The sequence below is a fragment of the Oxyura jamaicensis genome, chromosome 7, assembly GCF_011077185.1.
Source record: "Oxyura jamaicensis isolate SHBP4307 breed ruddy duck chromosome 7, BPBGC_Ojam_1.0, whole genome shotgun sequence".
NCBI classification, from domain to species: Eukaryota; Metazoa; Chordata; class Aves; order Anseriformes; family Anatidae; genus Oxyura; species Oxyura jamaicensis.
The window spans coordinates 14,924,972-14,948,380 of NC_048899.1; the positions used below are offsets into that span (position 1 = coordinate 14,924,972).

General features: G+C 36.2%; 1 protein-coding gene across 1 annotated transcript in view; it reads left to right on the forward strand.

Moving 5' to 3' along the window:
* The window catches only part of PARD3B (par-3 family cell polarity regulator beta), a 402,224-nt gene that overhangs the window by 195,739 nt on the left and 183,076 nt on the right, over window positions 1-23,409 (forward strand). The window contains exons 12-16 of the mRNA XM_035330820.1: window positions 2,986-3,171; window positions 9,400-9,570; window positions 12,571-12,700; window positions 18,476-18,575; window positions 20,574-20,689. Of these exons, the coding sequence (XP_035186711.1) occupies window positions 2,986-3,171; window positions 9,400-9,570; window positions 12,571-12,700; window positions 18,476-18,575; window positions 20,574-20,689 (703 nt within the window). The remainder of the gene's footprint in view (window positions 1-2,985; window positions 3,172-9,399; window positions 9,571-12,570; window positions 12,701-18,475; window positions 18,576-20,573; window positions 20,690-23,409) is intronic.

Below are 23,409 nucleotides of genomic sequence, written 5' to 3' on the forward strand. Positions count from 1 at the left end.
CTGAGGAAACGTGGGGGCAGGAGGCAGAGGAGGACGCGTAGGCAGAGAGGCAGGAGAGGAGGAGGCACAAAGGGTGATACAGAAGGTGAGGTGTGAAGCTGCGCAGAGTGGGTGCAGGAGGAGGTCTCTTGGGGTGGGGGGGAGCTGTGGAGGCTCCCATGCCAAACTAGTTGAAAAGAGTAAGAAACAAGGAGCTGCTAAAAGGAAAAACTACTGTTCAGTGACCCCCCTCTTTCTGATTATGCCCAGTACAGCTCCTTCTTCCTCACTTGTACCCTGCTCCAGCCTGAATCCTCTCTGCAGGCTGCAGCCCTTCATGCAGGAGCAGGTTTTCCTGGGCTCTCCATGGGCCGCAGTCCCTGTTAGGAATATCCTGACAGTTCCCTGTCAGGACGTGCTCCAGCACAGGGCTTCTGTGGGCTGTAAGGGAATCTCTGCTCTGCCATGGAGCAGCTCCTTCTCCTCCTCTTCCTCCTTTCTCTGACCTTGATGCTTCTTGCTCTTTTTGTTCCCTCCTCTGCTCTTCGGCCACTATTTAGTTACCTCTGCCACCATCTTGGTTGAGGACCCCTGTGGTGGGTCCATCGTGGAGGCTGTGTCTGGCACAGGGCAACCCTGGCCTCTTCTCACAGAGGCTGCCCTGCAGCCCCCCACACTATGAACACGGTGCCAGGGACTCCTTGTACAGCTCTTTAGAAAGTGAATGACAAATTATCAAAGGTCCTTTATTCACCAGGTCTGCTGCAGAATTCCTAATGTGAAGAATTCCTAATTCTTCTTCTAGTAGTGGACCTTGATGTAAGGGATGACCACTCCTGTTCAGAGGGCAGAAGTCTTTCTTAAAAATCTCAGGCAGTGTACAGACCTGTGCTACAGGAAACAGTAGCCCTGTTCTGTTTCTGGCTTTGCACATGGACCTCAGGCTGCAGGATAGGAGCACGCAGGAACTGCTTACTTAGGGGACCAGTAAAATAATACATAAAAGACCATCCTGAAGGACTGCCAGAGATAACATGTCAGGGACCTTGAGGAGACCTGAGAAGGATTTCCTCTGTCCACATCCAGGCAGGATGTGCAATTTCACTAGAGTTCTGATCTAAAAGTTTTAAATCAGCTGACAAGCATATGTGTATTTTGGAAAACAAAAGGTAGAGCACTAAAATCTTCCCTCCAAAACCATGAGAAAGTTAAATGCTTGATAAAGGGCCAGTAATTTTGTCTTCTTCCTTGCACTGATTGTTCTGAAGAAAGTCAGAGCAAGAATATCTACAAACCATTCTGTATTGTTCACACACATAAGTATGAATTTGTAGTTTTCCAGGGATTGTGTTCAAAATGTGTCTGTATCCACAGCTAAGAAACAAAAGTGATGGATCTGTAAGAGAATTATCTACTTCTGGTGAGCAAAGACATAAGCACAGATGAGCAGCACAGGTATCGGAGATGAGTGCTGGCATCAAGACAGCTATCAGTGTCAGTGCTGTCATTTTTATATTTGGCAGTTAGACAAATTGTGTTGACTTAATACCATGTAGTTACATTTCAGGAAGAACGTGAGCATGATGCATGTTGGGATTTAGGTTTATAGTCCTAGCTCTCTGGGTCATGTAGTCTAAACAATAGCAGCTTCTCATCAGTGAAAGGGCATCTGAAATAAATGCAAGTATACTTAGTGGTTACTGTTTATCTTTGTTGCTGTTGATTTAAGATTTTAATTTCTGCTCATAATAAATTAAGAATATATGGGATTAATTTGGCTGCTGAGAAAGCATCAGTATTGCTGGCACCTTTGTTGATAATTACATTGATACTGTATGTGTTGCAGCTTAGCATCTGGAAATGATTCTTCCTCGTTAGGTAAAAGGAGGATTGACCCAGCTAATACTTGCATGTGGCCTCTACATGATAGTTGAACAGAAGATTGATGCTTTTGAAAACAGACTGCAGTAATCTTTTTCAACTTGTGCTCGTCTGTGTATTCCCTTTTTTATTATTAATTTTTTTTTATGCTACTGTCATGAAGAATAGAAAATATCCAAACAACAAGCAACATAAACTATTCAATTGTCTTAGAGTTATATGGAGAAGGAAGTGTGGAATACAATTTGATATGATTCATAAGGTCTTTTTACACTAATACCTTCTATGAACACGTTATAGTAGGTTTCTTTTTTGTAGTTTTATTCTATGTAGTGCCAGTACGAATCCTTCAGGCTAGAATTTTTTTTCTTTAATCTTACAATTCTAACTTTAAAACAACAGCAAAAACAACCACCAACAAACAACCCTACAAAATTGCAGGTATAGTGTACAGTAAAAGAAAGTTCTTTCTGATCTTCTCGATCTATGGACACTTCACTGCAGTCGTGTAAGCAGTAATCTAATCTAGGAAAAATCTTTAGATCAGTCTTTACCAGAGGGGTAAAAAACTTTTGGGTGGAATAAAAGTATGCACAAAGGGAGTTAGTGCAGCAGAAGTTATTGCATTTTCAATTCTCACCATCACTTTTGTTACACCAACTTCCCTCTGTAGACAGTTTTAATGGGGGGATAATTTTTAAGGATGTAACTCAATTTTCAGAGGGGAATTGAATTTAACAGTACAACTGTCATTACGGTTTGTGAGCTGCATGTAAGGACGGTGAGAGTTTTATGGCTTAAATTTTTAATGCAGCTGTGTTTAAAATAAGTCTTCATTATTCTGCTGCAACATCAGTTTTATATCACGTGAAACAAAGCCATTCTAGTTTATATTTAAACGTATTGCTAGCTATTGTTAAAAATAACATTTTAAGCCACGTCATGTGACCAAATGTCATCTAAATGCATTATTGGTTGTTATACAGTTTCTTTGAGTTACTTTCTGGAAAACAGTACTGTGTCTTGTTACATGAACCTGTGTATGCAACTAGTTTACACATTGTTTCTGTGCCTCCTTTTCACCTATACTTTCATCCTTATTTTCGCCCTTATTTTTTCCATTAGAAAGGAGAGCCAAACTGCAGTGTTCTTTCTCCAGAAACCACAGAGCAGCTGACCTTTGAGATTCCTCTGAATGATTCTGGCTCTGCTGGACTTGGTGTGAGCTTAAAAGGCAACAAATCTCGGGAGACCGGAGCTGATCTTGGGATTTTCATCAAGTCTGTTATTCATGGAGGTGCTGCTTTTAAGGTATGGAATAAACAGATCAGACTATGGTTTTATTAGAATCCTGGTAGTTGTATGTTCAGTCCCGAATCTGGCCTGATAAGTATTCTAAGAATGAGTAACTTTTTGTCACTCACTTCTTTAGGTGAACAGCACATCTAATGTTTTATTCCAATATTCTTGTGTCATGTGCATGGCAAGGCTTTTCCCAAGGAAAGAAAATGGAAGCAGATGTTGGGGGGCATTTAAATACTGCAGGAAGGGTGGGGAGACTGAGGCTGTGTGGTTAGGAGGGAGAGGCTGCCTCCCATCTACCCCACAGCTCACAGAAGGGAATAGGAAACTATTCTGCTGCTAAACCGTGCTGCTAGACTCAGTGACAGTTAGATATCTACATTTATCGTTCAGTCTGCACTGCTTTTGGTTTTCACCAAGTGATACAGGCAGACCCATAAAAGAATTAAAAGAAAAATTAATTTACAAAAAATAGTAAAAAATAATAAGTAACAAAATAGTAAAAAAAAAAAAAAAGTAAAAATAAAAAATAGCCGTTCTGTGAGGTTAAGAGTTATGTATTTAATTTGTACTGTAAATAAAAACTTAGTTCACCATTTGCTTTTTTTTAAAATACAAAATATTTTAACCATTGTAGTCATTGAGACTTAGCTGAGCCTGGCATCAATTGCACAGAAGTTACCAATTGTTCCTGAGGTGGATTGAATTGGTAAGGGACAGTATTATGAAGTGTTCTGCTCCCTCTGTGAACTGTACAAAGACTGCTGTACATTTCTGATTTAAAAGTATTTGAGGTACTTCCTAAGTTTTAGGAGATCTTTTGACAGTGTTGTTTTTTGTTTTTCAAATAACGATTGGAAAAAGTAACTTTCTTGAAATTAATTAAAACAAAGAAGTCTTAGTTTCTGGGGCTAGTATAGGTAGCTGTTGTTGATCCATAATGTATTTTTTTTCTCTTGTGTTCAGCAATTCCTTGCAGTTCTCTTTTCTGTAAAAATACCTTTTAATTCACTTTATGTAAATTCCTTTGCTGACATTAGCCTGCTGAGTAAGACAATTCACAGCATTAAAACTTTCATGATAATCTATTTACAGCAGCTGGTAAATAGCAATAATCAAGTCTTTAGCTTTGATATGAATGTTTAATACTTTCCCACTCCTGTTATTTACCTGTCCTACTCTCACAGTTATTTCAAAGCTTGGGTCTCCTCAAGTGTAACAGAGCCTGGTACATACAGTGCAGAACACAGCAGTTAACGTTAGGGCTAAGTGACAAGTGAGTAAACTAATCTACTTGGTGTATATCAGAACTGAGTTACGGTGCAATTGGCCAAATTAGAGCTACATAAACTCAGTTTACATGTGTGTCTGCTGCAGAGTACAAATCACTTTACCATGAAAATGAGGCTGCTCTTCTTACTTTCCCAGCTCTGTGTTCCCTGAGAAATTGTCCACAGCAGTTGCAATGCCAGTGTGTCACCATGAGCAAACTCATTGTTTTGACTAGCAAGGCATGTGGAGCCATGTTTCAGCAGCATTAGTGTGTTCACTACCTGACTATCATTGCCATGTCAGAGATGCATACGCCAGCTCTTTCAAACATGCTCTGTTTGCCACTCTCTGTTCTTCTACTGTTACTCCAGTTAATTTTGGCTTGAGGGGGTCTGCAAACTAATAGAGCAGGACTTCCTTTGCCCATATCTAGGTAAGTGGGCAGCTGGCACAGGTGGTCACTGTGACTGGAAGATAAACTGCAGTCCTTTGACCTATTCCCTATACTCCCTCATAACCTTTTCACCAGTTGGAACTGCGTAGTGATAGGTCTGAGTGTGGGCTCCAGAGCAAATGAGAGAGTGGCTGAGGCTCTAGCTTTAACCATGCAGTCAATTTGGCAATGTGTGGGTAATCATGGTTTATTGTTACACATGCACAAAAAACAGCTGTCTTTCTCCTATCTAATGACCTTTATATAGAGCAAAACATAATCAGTGGGTATTAAGAATTAATAAAAATTCTTATATCAATTTAAAAAGTGTGCATACAATTGCGCATAAATATTTAAATGTGTCCTTATTGTCCTTATTTTTAAAAGCCTTCTTGTAACAAGTTTTTAAATACAGAGCCTTTCTTTGCAGCTGGTAGTTGTCCAGAGCATTTTCCAATGTTATTTCATAGTAATTGTCTCTGAAATTAAGTATTATGGATTTAGGCATGTGCATTTGCTTTTCAGTGTATGAAGTATTCTTGGGTAAGTATAATATTGGGAAACCAAAGTGAGAGGAAACCCATCTCAGTAAGCGTTATATCTCAATTCTGCATTTAGAGTTTAAAATCTACTCCAATTTCTGACTCTGTGATACCGTTAGGTGCTAATATAATGATATTGAGATGGTGGGGAGGGAGCAGCTTTGTCTCTTTGTCCACATAGCCAGCACTTATTTTCAAAAGAAAACATAACACACAGAAGATGAGCCACATTTTTTTCATTGCTGAGGTAGGTGGTCAGTAAATGTATAAAGGGTTTTGATACATTAAATTTCTTTTGCTGAAGTGTGCTTTTTATAATGAAGATTTATTTATAAAATACAGACAATTTTGAATGGCTACAGTTATCAGGCAACAGAATTTCTGAAGAGAGGCCATCGTTTGTAGTTGTTTTTTGTTGTTTTTTTTTTTTTGCTTTGTTTTGAAACGTTAACAGATTGATCTAGCTCTGATGTATTACTGGTATTGCAAAGCTCAGTAAAGAATCTGTGAAAAATGTAAGGGAAAAATTGAAGTATTTAATTTTGTACTTTAGGATTTTTTTGTTGTGTGATAGTTAAAGATTTTAGAAAATACCAACCATTTCTTCAGTAATACTTGCTACAGTAAGCCCCAGTGGCTATTCAGTACTCTGGCTACAGAACCCAACAAAGTTAAAAATGCCTTAGTATTCTTAGTTGGAATTTTAATACTGTATCCTAAAGAATTCAAATATGGTTGCTTTTGCTGATTGACTCGTGTCCTGTCTTAACCTCCTTTTGTAATTTTTGAAGTGTCTGGCTTTCATCAGCTTTAAGAAAGGGGTTAGCAGGGTACTTTATATATGTAATTATGCAGAGCCTTTCATGTGAGGAAAACTGAATGTTTAATTGACCTTAAATACATCATCTTTCCCCACCACTTCAGAGGTTTCAACCTTGTTCATCTTGAGACACCTTGTCTTTTCACTTGAGATTAATTCCTGATTATTGGGTACCTGCTGTCTACTGCAATGGTAATGCAGCAAAGTCATTTTTAGAAAGAATGTTTTCAACATGTGCATCTGTTCAAATGAAACATGGTGCATCTTGAACTTCCTTCAGGCTTTAAACAATGCTTGTCGTGTGCAGTGGATGGTGACATGGATAATTCTAATAAAGGCTATCAAGGAATTCCTTCTGAGAGAAATGCCATTGATGTGCTAAGGGAAATAGCTAGGTATGCTTTGATCCAAAATATAACTCTATGAGGAACATAGCTTTATAACTCCCTGCTCTACTGTAAAAGCATGAAAGTCTCGTCTCTGAATATGGTAGCCATGTGGTGGTAGGTTTTTACCCCTTGCTGTGAGTCTTTACACAAACCGCACTCACTGAATAAGCTAGGGAACAGTAACTTCATGCTTTATTAGAGTAGCTCACTTGCAGTTTCCGAGATGGCATTTGAAAACTGTTTTGCTGAAATGCCAAATGTTGTTTTTCTACTCAGAAGCCACAAAGAAACCTACCTTTCAGAGATGAAAGAAGAAATGTGTTAAAACAACATTTAACTTGTTTTGAGCCAAGCAGATTGTCTTGCAGTTCAGTCTTCTAAACCAGGCCATAACACTAGTGATGTGAAAATCTGTTTGAAAACTTTTTAGACATTGGGTTTTTTTCTTGGTTTGTCGGCTTTTGCTTGTTTGTTTTGATTATTATTATTATTAGTAGTTTTTAAAGAAGCAAAAAGTTTTCTGTGAAATACCTTCTACCTGAGGATGTTTGAAAACAGTGTTCAACTGTCTTCCAGTTCTACCTTGTACAGGTGGCTTTGCAAGTGTGGTTTATCAGCATTTATTAATCATGTATGCCTTTTTTCACTGATCCTAAAAGTTTAATTTTGAATTTAAGTGGAGCATGTTACAAACTGGAATGAATGGAGATGCATCAAAAGTTCAAAGAACTGACTCTATTAAAATATGAAGAAATATAATACTTTTGTATGAAACTTTGTATTTAAGGGAAATTAAGAACCAGACCAATTCAGAGGTTTCTGAGACTGCAATGATTCGTGTATGGTCACATAGTCAACAAATGTAGTCATGACAAGGTGCACTTGACCATGTATTTGTACATACTTTAGTAAGAAGCTTTATGAGATATTTACACAAGTGTTTACCCACAGAAAGGGGATAGTAATTCAGGAGCCTCTGGGTTCATAGCAGGAGGACATGAGGACCTGTAAACTTTCAGTCTTACACAGACTTGCAAAAATTAAAATCCTCTTTCCTCAAACTCCTGTTGCCATGAATGACTCCATTCATTTCAGCAAATTTTGATAGAACACAAAGGAATTACAACATGTGCAAGTAATAAAGCTTTCTGCTCAACAATGTTAACTCTTCTCTCCCTAAACTTTAGCATATGTGATGGCATCATTTTATATGTAGAGAAAGGGTGGGGTTAACCTATTGACTTTAGTTGTATGTAGATTTATATTGGCATGAAACATTCAACAGAGAGGTGGGAGAGGTTTCAGTATCCTTTCCAAATGGTATTGCTGTTTCCTATTCTCCATTCCCATGTTCTTCCCAGAAAAGCTTTATTCCTATTTGTCCTCCTTCACTTCATCTTCCAGTTTTGTCTTTCCATGTTTTTTTGCTCTTTGTGGTTTATTTTTGATGCTGCTCTGAGCTTCTGTTCTTCAGCTCTGTGAGACCTCTTTCTATTCAGGCTCTTCTGTGCTAATGTTAATGATACTGAGTTCCAATAAAAATGTTCCTTCAGTAAGCTGGGTTTGTCACAGCTACTGTAACTCACTTTAGCACAAATGCCTTAGACTTGGCAGCGATAGCAGAATAGTTAATTGAACATCTTAGGGATAGAAAAAATAGAAATTAAAAAGTATATATATTTTGGATTACTCAAATGCATGAAAAATGTAAACAATTCAGATGAGTGCCTTATGCAGAGTGTATAATGTCCCTGTGATTGAATCAGGTTCATTTTAACCACGGTAATGTTTTCCTATGCCAGTTCTTTTTCTGTTCTTTCTCCACTGCCCTTCTATATTGGATTTCTTCAGTTGCTTTCTCTTTTTTCTTTGAGGTCTGATGCCAACCTGATAATTGTGAACCTGACAACTTTAAAATAAATTCTTGTCTCTTAATTAAATAGACCTTATTTTCTTGTTAAATAGAGAAGTCTGCAGCACATGCTTTTATGAAAAGAAATAAGCACAGATTATACTGACAATAACAATAGGGCTCCTAAATCACAAAATGGCAACGTCCACAATTTTATTGCATCCACAAATGTCAGTTAGCCTTGGCAATGAAACTGAATGACTTCCTTCAAAGCATAGGATACTTGATTCAGCTCAACCCAAATTTTGTTATTGGCATCAAGTTTAGATATTAAAATACATGGAACAGAGTTAACTGAAATACAGATACTTAATTCTTAGTGACCCTTCTGAACTGACAAGACCACCTGTACGGTGGCACAGTAATTGTGACAAGATAAATTCTTGTGAGAGTGTAAGACAAAAATTTCTGTAGCTGTATTGTCTTATCAGTCCCTAGTAACAGATAACAGTGCATGTAAAATACACTGCAGTATTCCTTCACAATTGGACTGCAAATATGAATGGCTGTGGTGTGGTTCCTTTTAACTAACCAAAAGCTCCTTTTCCTGTATTTTATTTTATTTTATTTTATTTTTTGGAACTGATACAAATTAAATTGCATATGCATGAAAAGCAGTAGCATGTGCCTGTACTTCTGCATTTGTAATTGCATTATGAACTCTTTCCAAAATGTACTAAATGGAACAAGAAATTGGTCAGTTAATGGGCACAAAGATTTTTCTCTTTAAAGACCTAGTACTATGCAGTCTCTTGTTTCTTACATTTCAGAAAGCAATGTCTGATAATCTGCATCGTATTTCCTGTATACAGCACCTCTGCCTAATGATTCTTGATTTTTAGATTTTGTTTGTTTGTTTTTGATTGTAGGATGGTCGTTTGCGAGTAAATGATCAGCTTGTTGCAGTAAATGGGGAGTCACTTCTGGGCAAGTCCAATCACGAGGCCATGGAGACACTGAGGCGTTCCATGTCCATGGAGGGGAACATTCGTGGAAGGATCCAGCTAGTAGTTCTTCGGAGACTAGAGGCACAGACAGAGGTGAAGCAATAAATGTATTAATTAGTTAAATAACTTTGTGGTCTTGGTGTTTTTGCATAGAGGAGATGATCACTAAATTCTTGGTCTCAGAGAGCATGTCCTGGCAGAATGAATACCTGTTTTCCTGGAGTCAGGATTCACACAGTGCTTCTGGTTGACATCTCCTGAGTTGCTCTTCCTGTTGAGGCCAGGCTAAAAGTTGCCTCTTATCTTAATTTGCTGTTTTGACAAGTTTTAGAACAAAAGCAAATGTGATCCAAAGAAGGATTAGTTAGTCTAAACTACACCAACTCATTAATCCTATGTTACCTCCTCAGGGCAACAGTTCAGATACAGATGATTTTAATTTTTCTGATTCTATTTGTTATCATAATCTCTGCTCTTAATGTGACTTGGATTTTGCTTCACTCTTGCTTTTTCATTTTCATTAGCATTTTTATTCACTCCCCATGTTTGTGTTTATGATTATACTTTCTCACATGTGTGCATGTGCACATCCATGCTCTTTCTCCATCTTTTTGTATACATAGATGTGTATATATGTATACTGGCTGCCCTAACTACTCATCCCAGTTTTAATTTTGACACTTGAGTAAATATTTTAATAGATTTTCAACATCTGTGCGTTCCTTAGAATAAAAATACATACAAATGGAATTGTCGTATAAAAAGTTGTAAAAACTCTCATTACAGAATTCTAAGAGATTATTTTAAGCTTTTTATTTAATAAGCATTGCCAAAACATTTTTAAATGTTGAGAAAATCCATTTTTAAGTTTATTCAGATAAAATATAGAGGGGCAGGGCCAAGAGGCTTGTAGTATAATTAACTTTTAACATTTTCCTGATAATAGATCTACCTGATTTACTACCATTGATTGAGAATTATATTTAGAAGAATATTACTGGCTGAACATTACGGTCTTTGTTGGGAGGATGTTTTGCATGGGGGGGGTGCTCTGTCAATTTTATCAGGAAAAAATGAAAAACATTCATTAGTAATTCTAGAATATTTTTATAGGAAAATGCTTATTTGCTTTCCTTTTCTATGTGGAAGCATTACATTATAAGGAAGAGTTAAAAAGTACATGTTGCATTTATTATGCATTCTTGCAATGTAAGAAGATAGCTCACATTCAACGAAAGCATGATCTTGAAAGTTTTCTTCATTTAGTAAAAACCAAATTTTTTGAAAAAATAAAAACTGCAACACAATTCCAAGCAAAAATCAGACTGACCTAATAAGGCTATTTTTTATATCTAAGTGCATTATTTTGTGTGTTTTCCAGATGTATGACAAAGGTAAATAATCTCGACTCACCCTATGAAGGAAAGATGATGAGGACTTGATTGAATCAAATTCATTTTTGACAGAAATTTATTTTTATAGGCCAGTCTTCAGGTTCAATTGTAATTCCATTTGAGTCTGGACATGGTAGCAGAAACGGGTTGTTGCCCATTCTTTCCCCAAAACAGCATCCTGAGTACTGCATCTCAGCTTGGTAGAAACAGAATACGTTTAGAAATGCATTATTGTTTTTATTGGTCAGGACACTAATGGAGGTCTTCCGTGACAGATATGTTTTATAAGCTGAATACTCTAATTAGGCTGGTTACTGATCAGTTGTTGGGATACTGATTGTGTCATTTATCAAAGAGCTGGAAAAGCGGTTTTGTTGTTCATTTAATGCTCCCTATCCCACTGAGTACAAGTCTTCAATGTAATAGTACTTTGGCTGCTGCAAGGCTTAATTTAACTAGCAGTATACATGAGAAAGTAGTAAACGTGGACCTTGCAGCATAAGAAATCTTATGTAAACTAAAGATTTCCAGTAGGGAGAAGGAACATAATTGTCAGTGTGCAGGATGTGTGTTTCTGTACAAAGCCTTTTCAAAGGGCTCATGCTGCAGTAAGAGGGAGGGGAGAATGTTGTGTGTGCTGTCTGTCCACCGAGACCAGATTTGTAGCCATATTGTCACCATGAGCATCCCAACATTGGTTTGTGTTTTGAGCTGAGGTGCATATTTTGCCAACTTGATTTTTGTGTTTGTTTTTAATTCAGGAGCTTGTAAGGCAGGTTGCAAATGATTTAGCACACACCTTTTTTATGCAGCAGTTTGCAGGCAATAACTTGCCAAAGCATTGGCCGTCTTATATCATTGTACAGCTAAATGGTATGGGTTAGATACGTGCATTTCTTCTGTAGATGTGACTATGTAATGTAAGGAATTATATACTTAGTGTAACATTTGCCGGCATGATGAACAAAAACCAACAACAAAACAGACATAAAATACAGAAACGTTAAAGGTTATTCTGAAAACTAGCCATAACATTCTTCTGTGTGAGTTTTCAGTTTTCACTGAATACCAAGTACAGAAATGTCTTTTTGGGTCTGTCCCAGTTTTAGAAACTGTGATTTATTTTTTTCTTTTGAACAACTGCTCAGGAGAATAAATTAGGCGAAATGGCACGTATTGGGGGTGGGGGGGGGTCTCAAAAGAAAAGCTGACTAGAGGTGTGACAGGAGTTTGTTTAGCTGCTAGCCAGAAGACCTGCATTTGGGAGTTTGGTGTAACTCCTTCCTTGCAAAACTGCTCTAGTGTGTGATCATCGGAACATATGTACTCGATCTCTGAGAGAAGGGAACCAGCTGGCTGGCAGAAAAATACCATTGGCATTGACCGTGTTCTTGTGTTGACAATGTCACAAGCTGCCCTCCCAGATGGAGGATTTGAATGAAGCCAGTTGTGGGTCATAAAGAAAACACTCTTTATTTCTGTGCATCACTCAGTGATTGTTGGTGCCTAGGTATTGTCTAATTTCATGACCAGCAACAACAGATAGTCATTTTGAAGATGTCTTTTACATTTCACATTTGCAAGTAAGCCATGTACAGTGAACACATTACGCTGTTTTTGCACTGTCCATAGTCTGGTCTTCTTCATTGTTGAACATTTAAAATTTTTAATACAACATGTGGTTCTGTTTTTTCCTTAGGACCGCCTGGACCAGGGGGCTTTTAAAAAATCAGCATTTGATGGGAGTCATAACTTTGCAGCTGTTTCCCGACGCAATGATACTATTCTTCAGCAATTTGTAACATGCAGTCCTCAGGAAAGAATACAAGGTGGTCTCTCATATTCTTCTGTATGCTAAAAGAAAAGTTGTGTTTTTTTCTTTTTTTTTTCCTTGAAATCCAAAGCTGCTAGAAAAGCAGTTAATTAGACTAAGTGCACACTTTGAGTCATGAAGATCCAGAGAGGGTGGGAGAGCTGACTCAGAAGTTGTGAATTAGATTCCTGGCACAAATTCCAGTTTAAGTAACAGTTTCTAGCTCGCTGCCCCAACACGTAAGGTTGGATAAAAAACAAATGATGAGTGCAAAATATATGTTGTCAAAATGTTTATTTTATATATATCTTTAATGAGTACAAAGATTTTTTATATTGAATGCTTAGATTTATGTCCCACGTTTTATAAGCTAAATTAATTTATACAAATTGTAAAATTCATAAAGTACACATGCTCCTTTTAGACTAAAAGGTAAAATTTGTTCAAAGGTTAGAAATACTCCCTTAATTTACAAATTGTAATTACACTAATGAATTAATTTTAAAAAAAGGCAGGATTGTACACTGTGCAAAGAAAACCTACAAGTATGAACAAATGTAAGCATATAAGAGCATTAAAGATTGTTTATTGTCCTGTCTTTTTTCATTTCTGATGGCAGACTGTACTATCTGTCCAATTTGTACCTGACTCAGCAAGGTTTAGATACTGCAGATTTAGACTCCAACATTATAAGAACAGATCTTCTTTAGATCTACATTATGTTTCTCTTGGTGGAGTTAATACTGATTCTGTAGTTAAAGGAGAATAGCATTATCCTTAGAGACAGAGATCACAAGATAGTAAACACCTTTAAAGCCATTTGTTAAAAAACATATTCACAATTGCTTTAGGGTGATTGATGCAAGTGAATGGCATTGGGTAACCTGTCACTTAAATGAAGTTTAAAACAAAATTTGTGCAAGAGTTGCACTTTGAAATGAGGATTCTCCAACTGTGATCTGAAAATCAGGATGATTAGTTTGTAGCACATTCATAAACCAATGTTTTCAATAAACATATTTTTAGTTAAATAATAATGGTAAGAAAGCATTGTAGCAAACAGGAGATTTATTTTAACGGTTGATGGTGATTGGTTTGTCCAAAGACTTTGGGAACTGCTATTCTGAAGAATTTTAGGAACAATCAGTGCATTTCTCTATGTATATTTTCAAGTTTTTCTTTCAGCCTGTGATATTTATGGCATAAGACCTTACTTAACCTGTCAAGCTATGCAAAACATAAATGCACATATGACAGTATGCATATTTTTCGTGGAAGCTAAAAAGAAATGGATATGGACAGAATACTGAGCGTTCAGAGTTCAACCTCATTTTTAGTTTTTCAATCAATAATGATAATTTTTAAAACAGGAAACTGAACAAGTTGATCTGTAGATTTGATTTATGGTTATATTTTCCTCAGTAGAAGTTAAGTGAATTTAACAGGTAGAGAAACACTTCTTAGCAATCTAAAAGTTACTTTGAAAAGCTGAGGAAAAAGGAGAAAAAAATGTGATGGCCTCAGAGGAGTGAGTGTGGGATGGAGTAAGGATGCTCTGGAGTGCTGCTGAGGGCTATCATTGGGGCGGGTTGGCAGGGCCGGGGCTTCTGAGCCATGGCCTGGGAGCGGTTTGTAATTGGAGTCAAGGGACAATAAACAACAAAGACTTTTCTAGTGCTACTGGGGACCTACTGGAAGTATCGTTGTTTTGAGCTCTCTATTGAGATAGAGTATCTATCTCTATTGAGATAGGGAGTTTGGCATATGATGAGTAAATTTATAGTTGTCTTGATGGAGAACTGTACAGACACTTTGAGCTGAAAGGTTGTCAAAGGTTGTCTGCAGTAGGATTCTGACCTGAAATGCTCTTGGCGAAAGACACTTCGGCCTTATAGTAGTCCTTCCTATTGTAGACATATTTCTCAAATCTTGAAGTCATAGTATTAATTATTGTAGAGCTAATCCTGCTTTCCATATTGGCCTGTCACTTCCAGTCATTCTTTTTTGTTTGTTTGTTTTGTTTTGTTTTGTTTTGTTTGCATTGTTTTTTATAAAATACCTTAATCCTTGAAGGCATCTGTAAAGGCAAAGCACTATGCTTATGCCCAACCGTCATTTTACGCAGTTGTGAACTTCAGATTGTACATCTGTTAAGGAAATGAATCTCAGACACAGAGAATTTCTTACACAAGCAAGAGCAGGCCGCTGTTGGGCATTCTTACAGTGTACTGACCAGACTTTGGAGGCGGAGGTCCAGTTGGTACAACATTACAAATAATAATGAAAGGTAGAAAAGCTTTTTAATGTAATACTGGATCAAATGCAACAATTTAATGACACGAGTTATATTAGGTTTAATAAAATGTCACTTTCTTAATTAATGTTTTCCAATAAATTATTTCTAGTATCATTCACTGCTCCTACCAATAAAACTCATATAAAAGCTCAGCAAAAACACACTGAAGCTTGGCTTGCTAATACTGTTGTCTGTTTTAAGAGCCTTTTTTATTATACATGAGCAAGAAAAAACTAATGTCTAGGGAAAAGTGCTTATAGCCAAAACATTACATTTTGTCTTGCCTGTGGATATTTAAATACAGGGGGAGGGGGTACTGATCTAATATTGAAATGTCAGTGTTTGTTCTATTTTTGCATGAATAATACTTGCTGCCTTCAGGTCCTCACTTCATTTGCTGCCAAGCTGTTGCAGTTTCAGTGGTTGGGTGTGTGGATTTTTTTTTTCTCCTGAGAAAGCCTCTTTCAGAAACGATACTTCAGTGCCAGGAGCATTACATTTCTGGTGCTGAAAGATTACTGGAATGTGTTTCATTAGAGGTTCTTATATATTTCTTATAACCCTTTATTATATATGGTTATAGAGGAAATGCTGTCATCTCTATGGTTAAGTAGTAGAATAATCGTAAAATATCTCTACTACTACTGGCTATCAAGTCCTTGTGGTTGTACAAGCATCTGTGTTTTCATACATGTGATAATGTCAAGTTAGAAAATTAAAAATTTACATTTGAAAGTAATTTTTAGATTTTGTTTGTGAACATTACATGTCTCTTACAAATACTTACTTTCCTGAAATGCTTAATATCTGAAAATTCAGTGCATTTTTTTAATAGTTTAGCTGTTCCTCTGACCACTTTGGATCTGTTAAGATATTTTCCTGAGGTCTTGAACGTGGACGCATTGACTACCTTTTAGTTTAAGTTCTCTCTTTTTTTTGCTCGTGTACTAATTTTGCTGCGAGTTAGAGTCTGCTGTCATCACTCCTGATTCCCTCAGGAAGTCTGATGTTTTTCTGTATGTTCTTATCTACTGCAAGAAAAATGCCAGTGGTAACCAGTCACCAAACAGTGTTTGTGAAGAGACATATCAGTTGCTGTGAATCAAAGTTAATAAAACAATATACTGAATACTGTCTCCAACCATGACCATTGCAGGCTGCTCAGAGAAAAGATAGTAAGACAACAGGGAGGGTGTGGTGTCATGCGTGTTTTCAGCTATGGGTAGTCAGTGCCTTAGGAACTTCCTAAATCAGAAGTTTTGTCTAGACCACTGTGATTTTGATACCTCCCTGACTTTTAGTCCATTTATTTAATACTTTCTTTTAATTTGGTTTCCAAAACATTGTAATGGCAGTAAGAGCCATGATTTCATTGCACAGGAAAAACTACTGCTTTGTGTTTGTCCTGGATGTGCTACTTGATAGTTAAACTGGGTGCCTCGTAGTTGCTGTGTGTGACATGGTCAATGAGATTTCTTTTCACCTTGTGCATAGTTTTTATGATTTCATAGACTCCTTTATATCCCTTTTTATTGCTTGTTATTCTAAATTAAATACTTTCACTTCATGTTCCATGTAGGAATGGTTTTACATGTTCCAACTATCCTTGCTACCTTTTCAGTAAGTTTCTGAATTATACTACATCCTCTTTCAGAAGGCAAGAATGAAAGAATGAAACTTCAGATGTTATTTAAAAACTAGGCATGCCATTTACTTGCAGAATGAGATGGAGTGTTTGGACTTATTCTTAAGGCTGTGAATGTTTCTTTGCGTTTTGCCTTTTACTTCCCTAAGCATATATTCAAAGAATGATCCAGCCCACTTCTGAGGTATTGTTCCTGAGTAGCAATCGCTAATGTAATAGCCTTTGTGTATGTGTCAAGAGTTTTCTCCTACTCCCATGTGTATCACTTTGCAGTCACTGACATGGAATTTCACCTGCATTTTATTTCCTACTTGCTTAATATACTGCAGTGCTTTTGCAGAGCTTCATAGTCTGCTTATTTGGGGCAATTCTGAATAATTTTACATGGGTACATTTTTTCATCTTCTGATTTGCTTCATCTTTCAAATCATTTAATTACCTCGTGCAGTTCGAGTTTCCCTTTGTTAAATATTCTTTTTACTGTGAGAACTTGCCATTTATTCCTCATGATTCCTGTCCTTAAATTGCAACCAGAAAAAAATATTTAAATGCAACTACTCAGTGTGCATGTATGTTGGGTAGCATATCCATTTTCTGTGTAAGGCTGGCAATCCATTTTTTTTTTTTTTTTAATATCCCATTGGAACTTTTCATCTCATCTGCTCTCCCTCCCTTTATTCTGATGATGATGTTCTCACTTTTCCTGACAAAGGTTTTGAACTATTCTGTATCATTCTGATCCTTAACAGGTTTTCCAGCCAATAGGAGTCTGTTGGTTTGCAGGATCCTTGAGCTAATAGCATAGTTTTGTTTTATTTGGCTGGTTTGATTCTAGGGAACAACTTCAGTGTGCTTATGTAATAAATATAATCTGTTGTTGTCTAACTTAATCCCCTCCATGTAAAACATTTTTCTCGCAAATTAGATTAGTACTTTCAGATAGGATTTTGCAAAAAAATCTAGCAACATATACAATGAACAAAACAGGTCATGAAGATACAATGTGTAGGTATTGTTAAATCACTTATCTGCCACTGAAGACTAAGAATGAAGTGTCCTTCTTTTCTGTGAAATTTTGGAGGGTTGAAGACACGTTCTATGTTAAAAAAAATGTAGGGACTCCTTATAAGATCTGACTTGTTATACTGTAAGGCGTGAATTTACAAGACAATAATGAACTGGTTACAGCAAGCACAGCACTCATATTAAATACCTCAGGTATGTAAGTGTTGTTGCTTAGCAAACCACTGAGTGGTTTAATTGAGTAGTTTATGTTTTTCTTGGTTGGAAGTAATTTTCTGATGTGCACTGAATGCCTTTTCTAGAGGTAAGGAAGGAATTGCCTTAATACCAGGAAAATGAGGATTGTAATTCAGAAAGGCCCACTTTCTTGTCTTGTCAGGAGAGAACAGAAATTTTTCTTCTCTCTTTATACATGAGGGATGGTAAATACTCCCCATCAAAGGAAATGGAATCAAGAACCTAGAATTAGTGAGGATGCAGTTATACAGTAGAAGTGGAAATTCACTCAAATGGAGTAAAGCAATTCATGCCTTGCACTCAACTTCACTATAAGCACAGAGTTTCCCTGTATTTGTCTTTAATTATGCATATGCAAATCTGAAAATCAGCTCTTCAGGAAATCTCAAGGGATATATTTTCTGCTTGGTATGATTTTAATTCTAGTTTAGTTAGTTTAGGGATTTGAATAATTTGTGAGTCATTTCAGAATTGCTTAAGGCCTTCCAGTCCAGTCATTGATCAATGAACTGGTGTTAAGTACTCGTTTCTGTGGCTTTTAATTTTTAATTTTTTTTTTTAACACAGACACCCTTTCTTTTTAATTTCAGAGTTGCCAGTGTCTGATCATGGCAGTGGTGAAAATGAAACCCCTCCACCTCTACCACCACATCCCACAGAGGATTTGCTGAACGAGGATTATAATCATAGGTTGGACTTTGTCTATTCTTAATATTTACAGCCCTAATTGATTGTGATAATAGTTCTAATTGATTTTAAAATCACTCGTTATTTTGTAAAATTTTTACCGCCATTTTTACAGTCACCTGATCCTTTAATATAAATCGATGTTATTCTAGTATTCAGTGCTTTATTCGTTTTGGTTGTTCATAAGCTGTGTTATGCCTCCTCTTGAAGATACGTGGGGTCGCAATACCTTGCATGTGTTCAGTAAGGCAAAAATAATCCCCAAACAATCAAAATTTAAGAAAAAAAGTCAAAAATTATACCAATGGATGCTATACGTATATGCAGTGCCTGAAGTCTCTTAAAGTTTTAAAAGTCCTAGCCAAATTCACTTTTTAAAAAACCAAATCTTCTTATATAGCACGTCAGCCAAAGAAGTTCTTGAGCTTAGAAAATGAAGTTTCAGTAAGTGTGAACATTGAAAAGTGTAGGTGAAAAAGTTACCAATGGACACTTCACAAGTTCTAAATGAGTTGGGTAGATTTTTCAGATAAATGCTACTTTGTCTAATAGTATGGGATTCTCTTAGGTAGCACTGGTTACAAATCAAAACATCATTTATTTCAGCCTATCATACTTTTAATGCCTAGTATGGAAAATTCAGCATGGAACACTCTTCACCCATTTTGTGTGTGTTCACAGTTGTTATAGTCATGTGACTGTTACTTGAATAAAATGAGGAAAGTATACTTTTCAACTAAAAACATAGCAATACTTCAGTGCTTGTGTGTATGGATGGGATTAAAAACTAGCCTTTAAATGACCAACTGCAAGTAGTATCAAAGAGTATATATATTTTATTATGGCTGCCTTGAATTATTTTTTTATACTAACAGACAGTAATTTTACTATAGTAATTACATGATTTCTGCTCTCTCAGGCATGCAGGTATGTCATGGTAAACAAACAAAACTCTATGTAGACTAATGGAAATTTGTACTGAATTCACAACTACAGTTTTTTGCTAGAATCAGTTGTTAATTTTTCAACAAGCTGGGAGTGAAAACATTCCCTTAAATGATAACGATGTACTAAAATGATAATGTATTTACAGGCCTTTCCTCCCACCTTGACTTTTTTTTTCCCAGTGTTGTATTGGTGTTCCATTCGGAACGTAAGTTCCAAAATTGAATTCCTGTGAAAAGTTGTGCACATTTCACAGAAAATTCATTTTAGTAGGAAAAAAATGGAGGAAATGTTCTGACACTGAAAAATCTGTTGTTATTGTGTAGTTCAGAAATAAATCTTTTTAATTTTGGAAGTCTTTGTTTTCAGAGAAAAAATAAAAACTGTTTCTTATTGAAAAATGACGTGGAATTTTTCTGATGCGTTTAAATGAGGTGTTTTGACTCCTCAAAGATTAAAGTGATGTTGATTTTTCAATCAGGTAGAATTTTTAAGTGTTTAGATATTTGCCTAACTTGACATAAAATCAAATAATTAAAAACAAAAACCACACGATACCTTAGGATTCTACAGGGCATTATGGCAGCCTCCATAAAACGTCCAGCATCTGCAGAAGAGGCGGGTAGCTGTATGCTTCTAGAACAGCTTTAGATAGCAGATGAAGTAGAATTGAAAGAGGTACATTGGTGACACCTTCTCCAGCTTTTTGTAATATGTTATTTGAAAATGTAATGGTTAAATGGAACTAGCAAAACACATACACACAAATCCCTGGCAAGTACTTCCATGTTCCTCCTTTCTTCTGCTAAATAAAATATGAATTTTGTAAAAGCAGCAATTATCACTAAGCATTTACATTTGTATTTGCATCTGCTATGAAGAACAAGTGACTAGAGGTGCTAAGTCTCACAAATGAAACGTGAGGATCAATGACTGATTTTAAAATGCATGGCTGGAAGCAATTGGAGGAAGAAATATATATATATTGCATGTTTTAACTAGATCGCTTGTGATTTGAGCTGGTGCCTAAATATTTTACTTTTTTTTCTTCTGCAGCCCAATCATAAATTCAGCAATGTATTTAACAGATCAGCACATCAACTTCAGATCTTTGACACCAGCCAAGCAGTCTGAATCAATTAATCTGAAAGCCTCAAAAAGCATGGATCTGGGTAAGAAGGGGTGGGGTGGCATACAGGTCTGCTTTTTAGCCTCAGCACATCTGCACCATCTCTGTATCTTGCTTTTGTTTCTTAAACACAAACATCAGGGAGTTCTGCAGAGGATCTGCAGTGATGGGGACAATGGTCTGTCTCCCGTAGCATCTAATTGCAAGTACCATTTCTATTGAACTGAATAAAGGTTTATTTCTTTTTTCTTAAAGAACATTCTATCCATTGTATTGAAATCTTAGCTGCAGAAAAGAGGGAGCTTTTGTAAAACAGAAAGAATTGATGTACAAGTTTTGTATGTCTAAAAATATAGCAAAACAGCAATAACAAAAGACATTTTCATATAGAATATAAGTGATTGCAAAACTGCAGTGGACAAAGGCTAACTTTCCTAAGACAAGTTGTATATGTCTTCATTGACAATGACAAACACACATGACAATGACAAATCAAAGTGTTGCAGAAAATCTTTACAAATGCTTGAAGAGTGGTAAGGTTATGGTCTTCTACCCATCAAAGCTGTGAAGAAAATCCTGCAGGATGGACAAAACAGAAAGTAAATGGTTCTTTCAATACTGGTAAAACATTGGTGAGTGAAAGATTGAAGGGTTATTGCAGTTGAAAACTGAGTCATGTTTTGATGGTAGCTCAAGGAAAAGTTCATGAGATTCTTAAGCTGCAAAGAATCAGAAACCAAGTAAGTTTGTCTTCTGCCTTTTAATTCTTCTTTGTGGCACTCATCCTTTATCTTTCTGTTTCAAGTTAAAATGTTGAGGGAGTAACTTTGAGAGCCATCAACAGGATGTGTTTAATAACAGATTTCTGTTTTGTTGGACCAGACTTTATAGACAATGAATGGAAAGTGTTTAATTTTTTATATAGTTTCAAGGTACCATTTTGTTGTTGGTACTTTTCTCCTGAAGTGTTCTAATTTGACCTAATTTTTGTACTGATTTTTGTCTCATTACTGCAATATTATTTTAATGCATCATAAAATGTACATGCTTCTGTGATGGAGTGTTAGGAAACTGAAGTGTTGTATTATTATTTGTTAATACAACATATATTAAGAATCCATTCTGAGAAGTTCTTAAGAAGGAAAAAACATCACTTTTAAAGTTACTGCATGAACTGACCAGAAATGAGTCCTTTTGCAGTTCTGTTCCACCCTTTTGACAAAGAATGTGTTAGCTATACATGTTTTTTTTCAGAATAGAAATACTGTACTTAACAAAAAAATGAGTTTAAAAGATTGACTCAAAATATATAGTTACGTAGTCAACTAGAAAAAATATTGTTCAATTTTATGGCCTATTTCTAGAAAGGCTCATTTACAGTTCCCACGTAAGTCAATAGGATAGAATGTTTGCAAGCAGTAGTGTATTAGTCAATGGGAATGCACTTGAGAGCATGTTCTGAACTACCAAACTACCACGTAACTTGTACTTCCTTTTCTCCAGATCTGTTCATTTATATTGTAAGTTCAAAGCAGTATAAACAATCTGCAACTGCTCTTGACATGCACAAGTGATGCTTTGAGAATTACATGACTTACTGAATCATAATGGTTAAAAAAAAAAAAAGGTGTGTAGATGACTGAGTGTGTAGATGTTCTTCATGTCTAAAATATATATATATATATAAATGTTGTATGCAGATGGTAACTGTTGAAAATACCTCTTCTGAAATGGAAGTAAAAAACAAAAGGGGTAATGATTGGAAACAGTAGTTTTATCCTTCTCGTATATGGTGATGTGAGAGAATTGTATGTTCTGAAGGTAGGTTTATTACCTTTTCTTTTGTTGCTCATTTCTGTTTTATCAAGGATATGGGCCCAACTGTAATAATGTAATCATTTTCTTATAAGGCTGGTAGTTACTTATTGGGAAAAAAGTCTGAGTAAGAAACCTGAGTTTAGCATTTCAGGTATACGTTGTTTACCCAATAGAAAAGTGAAATTAGGACCTTTTGCAGTCATTCTTTAGCAAGCAGTGAAACACTTTGTTCAACTTTCCACCTTAAGAAAGATTTTAAGCAGAAGCCTGTTTAGTCTGGAAAGGTAAAGGGAAAAGAAATATGAAAATATGAGATAACTGCAATATAAATGCTTCTGATGCAGATAAAATTCCAATAATTTGGTATCTAAGACTGTTATTTCAAATAGAGCATCGGTATAATGCACACTCCAAAATAGTTTTTCTGGAGAAGGAAAATATATTAGTTTGCTTTTATATTTTTCATATTATTTTACTACAGTCATGACCCATACTAACTTCTCATTCCAACATGCAGCTAATTTTGATTATTGATTTCAGTGTGATGTTTGCCAGCACAAAAAGGGTGGGAAGTGCTGCTGTCTTTTTCTTCCAGACCCAGGATTGTGGTTGTGAGAATGACTTGTTTGCTACCACAGAGGAATCTTGTAGTGGATTTGGTAACAAAGGAAGTTTTTGCTATCTGAAAATGGTTTTATAACTGCTAGCCCCCCCTTTTTCTGGTTGTCATGTGATGCTGTGCACTTACTACTTTTCTTTTGTTCTAAAGTTCTCCAATTCCCTTCCAAAATAAATAAAACTAATATGATGAACAGAAAAATAACAGAATTGAAGTCTCAGAGGAGAACTTTGAGACTTTACAAAATGTGACTTAAATTCAGTTTCTTTCTTTTTAAAGCAAATTGTCTCTGAGTTGTGTGTTACCACCGATGTGGGAAGACACAG